This window comes from Xyrauchen texanus, chromosome 13, assembly GCF_025860055.1.
Source record: "Xyrauchen texanus isolate HMW12.3.18 chromosome 13, RBS_HiC_50CHRs, whole genome shotgun sequence".
Classification (NCBI taxonomy): domain Eukaryota; kingdom Metazoa; phylum Chordata; class Actinopteri; order Cypriniformes; family Catostomidae; genus Xyrauchen; species Xyrauchen texanus.
Window position 1 is genome coordinate 20,934,283 of NC_068288.1, and position 8,536 is coordinate 20,942,818.

Genomic DNA, 8,536 nt, shown 5'->3' on the forward strand with positions numbered 1-8,536 from the left:
TGATTGATACTCTGTAACAAGTGGTAACCTGTAGACCTAATTGTTTCCTTAATTAGCTATATATGGATGATCTAACCTTTACAATGTTGTTTTGGTATACCCTAATGTAGTCAGGTTGATTTAGACATTTTAAATAATATTTTTGACTTTAATTAAACCTATTAATTTAGATGCTACCACATGAAGCACAGATTTTAGGTTAACATCATTTTCAGTGTAAAATAATGTTAAAGTTTAAGTTCAGGTGCCAGCAGGTGTGGCTCTTCAGTATTGGGAAGGTAGGCCAGAACAAACACCTAAATACTCAATGACTTGAAAACATAAATCCATAATATAAACTGGCAATAATGTAATTTGTTAACCTGTAAATGTGTTCAAAATGCTGACATGTATTTAAAATCAGGCCTAGTATAAATTTTAATTACATTTTTAAGTCATAATGTAGCTGAATCCAGTTACTCTGTGTTTGATATAGATATAAATTGGTGAGCCAATCATTAAGACTACTCACAGGTGAAGCAAATAACGTTAATCATCTCCAATCAAGGCTACATGTCAAGGTCTCGGGTAGATTATATGGTAAGCGTACAATCAGTTCTCATAGTCAAAGTGTTGAATGTAGAAGAAATGGTCAGGAGTACAGACTTGAGCGACACTGACAAGGCCAAAATTGTTTTGGCCAGACAACTGGGTCAGAGCATCTCTGAAACTCCCGGTCAGTAGTGGTGAGTACCTACCGACAGTGGTCCGAGGAGAGACAAACCGGGGACAGGGTGTTGGGCACCCATGGCTCATCAATGGTGAGGGCTAACAAAGGCTATCCTGTTTGGTCTGAACCAACAGAAGGTCTACTGTGGCACAAGTCACAGAAAATTCTAATGATTGTTACTGGAGGAATGTGTCACAACAAGCAGTGCATCACACCCTGCTGTGTATGGGCTGTGTAGCTGCAGACCGGTTAGAGTGCCCATGATGACCCCTTTCCACCATCAGAAGCACATCAAATGGGCACACGTGCATCGGAACTGGACCTTGGAGCAGTGGAAGAAGGTCACCTGGTCTGATGAGTCTCATTTTCTTTTACATCACGTCAGTCGTGCATGTGTGTGCCATTTTCCAGGGGAAGTGATGGCACCGGGATGAACTGTGGGAAGACGACAAGGTGGTGGAGGGATTGTGATGCTCTGGGCAATGTTCTGCTGGAAAACCTTGGGTCCGATCTTTGATGCGGATGAGACCAGTTACTCCTATTTCATGGCAACGGAAATCCCTGATGGCAGTGGCCTCTTTCAGCAGGAAAATGCAACCTGCCACACTGCACACATTGTTCAGGAATGGTTTGAGGAACATGATGAAGAGTTCAAGGTGTTACACTGGTCTCCAAAATTCCCCAGATCTCAATCCAATTGAGCATCTGTGGGATGTGCTGGGCCAACAAGTCCAATCCACGGTGGCTCCACCTTGCATCGTACAGGAATTGAAGGATTTGCTGCTAATATTTTGGTAACAGATACCACAGGACACCTTCAGGGGTCTTGTAGAGTCCATGCCTTGGTGGGTCGGCACTGTTTTGGTGGCAGAGCGGAGGACCAGCAGCATATTAGGCAGGTGGTAAAAAAAATTTGGCTCATCTCTGTACATGCATGTGGGGATTTTTTTTTACAAAGGAAATCTGTGGTCAAATATGGTACTGCAATGAGCCCTCGTTGAGCTGCATTGGTGCAGAAATTAACAGATTGCGAACATGGCGAGCACTGTCCATGAAAGTGTGTAACAGCTTTGTTTCTAATTCAAGACAAAATAGACATCAAACAATTCGGTCCTGAAAAGCCAGACAAAAAAATTTTTGGTAATCAAAAGACAAGGGGCTATGAGATAAGACATTGTAAGTATTGTATGATGAAAAATTTTATGTCAAAAAGCCTTGGTTCTTAGTAAACTGGATAAAATATTTTGTATCCCATATTTACTTTTTTGTTCCACAGTAGTGATTTGAAAAATTTCTACTCTGAATCTGTTTACTACTTAACACTTATTTTGATTTAAAACACCATCATAATAATAATAAGTATTACTGTAGCAAGATCTGTCCGACCTACAGTATATCTGTGGTTATGAGCTGCTACTGGGTGTCTCTATAAAGTCCAAGACTACTGAAAAGCTGGCAACACTTTTTTTAGATACTTTTTGACGTTGACCGTTCCCTGCCACAATATGCTATTAATGTATGATTAACACTTAGAAATGCTGCTAGAAATACTTTTGCTGCTTGACCCTGCATAATCCAAAAAACTTTGCTAGGCTTTGTTAGAAAATATTATATTTCTAGTTTAGTTTTATGCTGGTTCTTCAGGACCTGCTTTACTAAATTATTTGTTTATGGAAAATATATGGGATAATTCAATTTCGACTGAAGTAGACAGTGTGGGATTTTGCACTTTTGACAGTGTTGGTTAGTATACACAATACCCTAATAGAGACTTTCAATTGCAAGTTGTATAGGACTGATTATATTAGGTATTTAGTCATCAAATTACCAGTTCACTAGTTCATCACCAGTTCATCTGATATCATTTTAAAAGCCTGGAGAAAATACATCTATTAATTCTAACTATGCCAGGAGCAAGAGGAGCAGCGAAGAAGAGAACAGTCGGATAATAAAGCACTGGACAAATGGAAAGAGGAGGAAAGGAGAACATTTCAGCAGGAAATTGGGGAGCTGAGACGTCTCTTTCTCCAGGAGTCTAAAGATATGGCAAGCAAGAGCTCATCCATAGAGGCTGTGAGTGTACAAGAGTTAAAAATAAACCTTTTTCAACAATAGGTGGAGACAGATCTTCTGGTGTTGGAAGCTACATGTCATGTTTGACAGTCATTTAGTAGCTGAAGTTCCGATGAAATAATTTTTAGGTTATACGTTTTTATTTTTTATGAAAACAAATCAATCAATATTTTAATTATATGTTAAAGCATTGTTTGTCATTGCTTCATCTCTAGAAAATGCTGGAGTTGCAAAAAAGAGAGGTAGATGTATTTAACAATGTTTACAAGAACAGAAGTTTTCAAGAAGAGAGTGACCATGAGAAAGAAAGAAGAGAAAACCGAGAGAGAGAGCTGAAAGAGAGAATGGTCCAGAAGGTGAGAATTCTCAAAGTTTTACTACTTCAAGTCTTTTATATACAGAAAATAAAATCTACCATTGTGGTCCAATAAACTGTCCAAAAAGACGATTTATTGAAACTGAGCTACAAAAACGTCTCATTCTGAAATCAGAAATGCTGATGTCAAAAACACATTAACATATGTCTGGCCACATTTACTTGTCAACTATACCTATTCTGTGCTCAGAAACTTTGCCCACCCCATCATGGTGAGGTAATAAAGAGAAAGTAGGATAGAAATGTGTGCCAAGCCTTGTGCTGTACCTTGCTCTGTCTAACAGCTTCTGCTCCTTTAAGAATGTTCTTAATATTTGAAACGAGTGACTGAATTTTAATTTTAACAAGATCCCTGATCATTTTAATCCAACCATAAAAGTTTCAGCGGCACATTTCATTGCAAATTGTTTTGTGAACCTGTCACAATATGATGCGGGCTTTACATAGAGACTGTGTTTCTCATTTCCTATTTGAAAAAAGCATTTACATTAGGGCTCAAAGGATTAGTCGACGTTATCGACAATGTCGATAATACATTTTTTGTTGTCGAATAGTCATTTGATGTAATTTAACGTAACATGAGATCATACGAAACTCTAATGATGGCGCGCAAGAGCAGTCCTGCAGCTTGTGCCTGACTGAGGAGAGAAAGAAATTTACAGATGCACTCTAAAATTTCACAGCTTCATGTGAAGTTAGATCGCAAAGTATGAGGGAATTATACAAATATACCAAATAAGTAAAGAAGCACTCTTATTGTGGAATATGCTCCGCTGATGCAAAACTTGCATGTTGAGCATCTTTAAAGGAAACACCCCGGTATTACATCTTTAATGCAGTTATATTTAATGCATTATAGCTTTACAAAATTTCAATTAATAAGGAAGCAGGTCATGTAAATAACTACAAACTGCGAAACTGGCATTTCTCTGTGCGGTCAGCGCCTCTTCTATGAGCTGCGTGAAGTGTCCCGGTCTAAATGGGAGAGATTGAAACTGCATCCGACTGAGGCTGTCTGTCGCAGGGATGCTCGTCCCTCGAGCACGTGCACTTGCTGCACCTAGATTATAAAATGTATGGCTCGTAACTTATTGTATCGTAATACAGTATGTGTCACTGTGCATTTCTTATTGTGAAGAAAATTGGTACTTTAGAAGCTATACTGCAGAAGAAAAAAAAATTTATCTGAGAAAGATTAATATAATATTAAAAATACAAATATTTTAAAATATCTAAAAATGCTGTAAAAAAAGATGCATTCACCTGAGAAGCAGCATATAAGATATTTAGACTTGCTTTTAGAGAATAGATCTTGATTATAAGTATATTTTGTCTTTACTACACTCGCAGAAGTATAAACAAGTGAAAAAATACTCTTGTATACAAAATACACTTATCTAAATATTGTATATGTTGCTTCTCAAGTAAATGCATTTTTAGACAATTGTAAATGGGAAAAATAGACAAAAACACTTGATAACAATAGTATTTTTTGCAATGAATCTTTTACTGAATTAATCTTAATAAAAAGTATTTCTTTCCACTTTAGTTCAGTGAATGTAATTTAGAGATATTTTTAAAAGATGATTTTGTCCTCTTTATTGTTAGTAAGCACGTTTAATACAACCTTTTAAGTTTGGGCGCAAGCTGGATTAATCATTGTAATAATCACCAGAATAGTCCAATATTCGCTCTAATAATCGTTAGATTAGTTGATTATCACAATAACCTAGGGCTGCAAAGTTAGTTGCAGCCCTAGTTTACATTGACATTGTTTTATTGACACAGCAGCAAAAGTTTGAAGGGAAAAATAAAGTGATAAAACAATATGTATGATACGGCCCCTTTAAAAATGTATTTACTCTGTGTTTTTAGCATGTCCCTCAATGTTTCATCATTTACATAATTCTTTTTTGCTTAGAAAAATGAATGGAGGAATACGTTTCTGGAAGCACAGAACAGGCACCAGCAGGAGAAAGAGGAGGCAAGTTTGTCTGTTATTACATCGCCTGTGCAGCATGGCTGTATCATCTTATGACCTCTTTTGTGTTGTTTATTTTGTGTATGTGTGTCTCGCAGCTGCAGAGTGAGAATGCCAGGCTTCTGACGGCCTTGTCTGTGGAGCAAAACTCTGGCTCCAGTCTACAGAGACTCCAACAACAGGTTGTTTCTCTCTCCTCTCAGATGAGACAGAAGGACAGACTCATCAAATCTCAGGAGTCGAAGGTGGGTTTTTTTTACATTACACTCAAGCTGTACTATACTGTAATACCAAAATCTTGTCAGAAATGGTTATCTTAAAAGGGAAGTATTTTATGTACCACTTGGAGACAACAAACAGAGTTGCAAAAATTATTGTTTTTTCCAGGTTTCACAAACACTCTTACCACCCCAGCCTAACATCTGTATTTTTCAGACAAACTAGAAAATTAACTTTTAAACAGATTATTAAAGGTAATCATGCTCCGTACTCATGAATGGTAAAGCCAATTTTGCTACAATATGTAAGGCTGCTCAAAAAGAGCAATGTATTCGAAGTGCCACAGAGCCACATTGTTCATACTCTTCTGGGAAGTTAACTTACAAATGGCTTACTTATTGATGTCTCTACATATTAAACTTAAATAGCAAAAATATTTAAACATAAAAAAATACACATTTAAATAGATTAATTCAGAATTAAGCTCTTATGAAGTGATCTCCAGATGTCTTAATTCCTGAACACTAATCATTTTGCTAATAATGCTTTATCACAGATAAAAAAATTGTCAATCATGCCAGTCACAGGTAATACATTTTATATGCTTTATGTAGATTTATACTTATTGCTTGATTAAAATAATATAAAATAAAAATATAATATTGATGCTGAGAATTAAATTAAACATTGAGACTGTTTATTGGCCCATTAGTGCCACAACTCTCTCATTTGATAGTTCCAGTGGTTTCTCAAAATGCCCAAGATTCTCCTGAGGAAAAAGAGGAAGAAGATGGAGAGAGTATGTAGTTCAATATTTTCTGATATAATACAGATATAGATTACACTCCAATTCAGAATTTTCTGATAATACACATAGATTTTACACCATTCTGATATAATCAACATTTAAAAACATAACGCCACAGAGTAATCATAATACAATAATGCCTGCCCCTATAGGCCTGGAGGACTCAGCCCAGGGGAAAATTCTAGAGTCATTTACTGGAATCCCAGAGCTGATGAGAGAGTTTAGAACCATCGTAGAAGAACTGCTGGATAAAAAACTGGAGAATATGGGACTGCGTAAGGTAGAACATATAGAACCATGACTACATGATGTAAGGCAAAAGCATTGTTCAGTAGTTGAAGTGATGATGTATCAGCAGGGTACCAAAGGCATCTCGAAGCAAACCTTTAAGAGTTTGAGTGCTTTGTTGAATGGTCAGCGGTTGCAGAGGTCCAGACAGCACCAAGACCTTAAGAACCTTAGGGACAACCTGGCACATGAGGCCACCAAGCGAGTGAAAGGCCTACAGAAGAGCCCGGGGAAATCGCCCAGCTCTTTGAATCAGAGTAAGCAGATGTGTTATTTATAATGCTAATAGTGAGGTGTACGACTCCGACTCACATGACTATCCACCAAAAGTCACCTTAACACAATGTAAGTTAAAAGTAATTGCAAAAATTACAATAAAAAGTGAAGTTAGTCCTTAGAAAAGGTACCACAGTAAAAATGGATAATATGCTATAATGCCATTGAACACAATCCACTATTTCTTTCAGAATTCTATTTCTTTCAGATTTCTTTGAAGCTTGAATTGCTCTTTAGTTGGGTGCCTTTAGCCAATATTTATATCTGTGATTTAATTTTGATTAATTAATTGCCATGTCATGTAATTAATTCCATTACAAAGTTGATAGCCCTACTAAAATGAGATTAAGACATGTTTAAGTGTGACTTCGGAGTCCAAATGTGTCCAAATACTTTTATGGGCCACTGTATTTTTTTAGGAGGCAAGAATAATTCAACCCCAGTGAAGGACAAAAGGCTCAGATCCAGCTCAAAGCCATCCACTGAGAGAGCCAATACCCAGCAGTCACAAGCACTTACTCCAACACCCACACCACGCTCCAGAGCACCTCCTCAGGTTCAGACTCCTGCAACATGGCCAAAAAAGAATAGGTAAATTTTTCTCTTACCATGGTTCAGATGACTTAAGGGAAAAATGAAAGTCGAATTGTTCCAGAGTTGAGAGGTCAAGCAGCTTTTATCTATAGTTAATATTACCTCAAGCTTATCAGTATGTGCTAAATGAGTATATTTCTCTCTTCAGCACACCTCCTTTCAGTTCAGAGGAGGAAGAGTCAGTTGAGGACAGTGCCTATATCACCAGCTCTCGGGGCAAACCCTCCCCTTCAGTGCGACTTGACCAGTCAAGATCACTGCTGAACCCAATTGCTGAGCTTGACTGGTCAGAAAGTGAGCTTTCAGAGGCATCAGGCTCCCCCAAACAACACAAAGCTCCTAGTCCACATGGTGAGTAAAGTCAAATTCAATCCCTTAACTAGAGGTTGCCATGAAACACTTTTTTATATAGTTTACTTTTACACTGTAAGTCAATTAAGATGAATGGTTTATGATTGCAGGTTCTGTTGTCCAAATACTGACAAGAAGCTTGGAAAGACAGATAAGCACACCAGTCAATAAGCCTGTGGGTGGAACTAGAGTTTTTCCACCACCTTTCAATCCCTCCCATTGCCCCACCATTGTAAAGCAGCGAGCGGTAAAAAAATAGCACACATTCTCACAAATAAATGCACCATTACCAGACCTGTTCAATTCCAGCAGCAGAAATCTTGCTTTAGTGTTCAACTGAATTACTGTTGGATGTATTATATATGTGTTCTAGCTATCTGATGAGGACAGTGATTTGGAGCTGTCCTCCATAGAGGAGCTCACATCCCCCCCAGCAGGTGTGCAGAGGAGCTCAGAGGTGGGCAGGACCTCGGGGACTAGCGTGTGGAGCTCTGCAGCCAGAAAAGCAGGAGCATGGTGAAGTGTGATAGCACAACTCCTTTTCAAATAAATGCAAATTATCACTGCAAACCCAACGTACTACCTAGTCTTAGGGGTGGGCGATATACCGGTAGACATGATAAACTGGTAGAAATTTGCCAACCTGTATATGTTTTGGATTGCCGTCTTATCATGATAATGCAAAATCGCAAAACAATTTGCACCTCATTCTATTCACGTTACATTTACATGGTACGCATTCTGTAAATAAATTGAGGATGGCAGAGAGACTTCACGTGAGACTGATAGAATTGAAGAAACAGGGTTTTTCAGAGACTGTTAATTTTTTGGCTGCTTATCTGACACAAACACAGCTGTGTT

At 37.9% G+C, this 8,536-nt stretch overlaps 1 protein-coding gene across 1 annotated transcript in view; it reads left to right on the top strand.

Moving 5' to 3' along the window:
• LOC127653849 (cilium assembly protein DZIP1L-like) overlaps positions 1 to 8,200 on the top strand; it is a 41,491-nt gene extending 33,291 nt beyond the window's left edge. Inside the window, exons 5-16 of the mRNA XM_052140635.1 lie at positions 2,621 to 2,782; positions 2,998 to 3,138; positions 5,080 to 5,142; positions 5,238 to 5,384; positions 5,915 to 5,945; positions 6,095 to 6,157; positions 6,319 to 6,446; positions 6,525 to 6,711; positions 7,150 to 7,321; positions 7,473 to 7,675; positions 7,786 to 7,922; positions 8,049 to 8,200. Of these exons, the coding sequence (XP_051996595.1) occupies positions 2,621 to 2,782; positions 2,998 to 3,138; positions 5,080 to 5,142; positions 5,238 to 5,384; positions 5,915 to 5,945; positions 6,095 to 6,157; positions 6,319 to 6,446; positions 6,525 to 6,711; positions 7,150 to 7,321; positions 7,473 to 7,675; positions 7,786 to 7,922; positions 8,049 to 8,195 (1,581 nt within the window). The 3' untranslated portion in view covers positions 8,196 to 8,200. The remainder of the gene's footprint in view (positions 1 to 2,620; positions 2,783 to 2,997; positions 3,139 to 5,079; positions 5,143 to 5,237; positions 5,385 to 5,914; positions 5,946 to 6,094; positions 6,158 to 6,318; positions 6,447 to 6,524; positions 6,712 to 7,149; positions 7,322 to 7,472; positions 7,676 to 7,785; positions 7,923 to 8,048) is intronic.
• Positions 8,201 to 8,536: the final 336 nt, after the last annotated feature.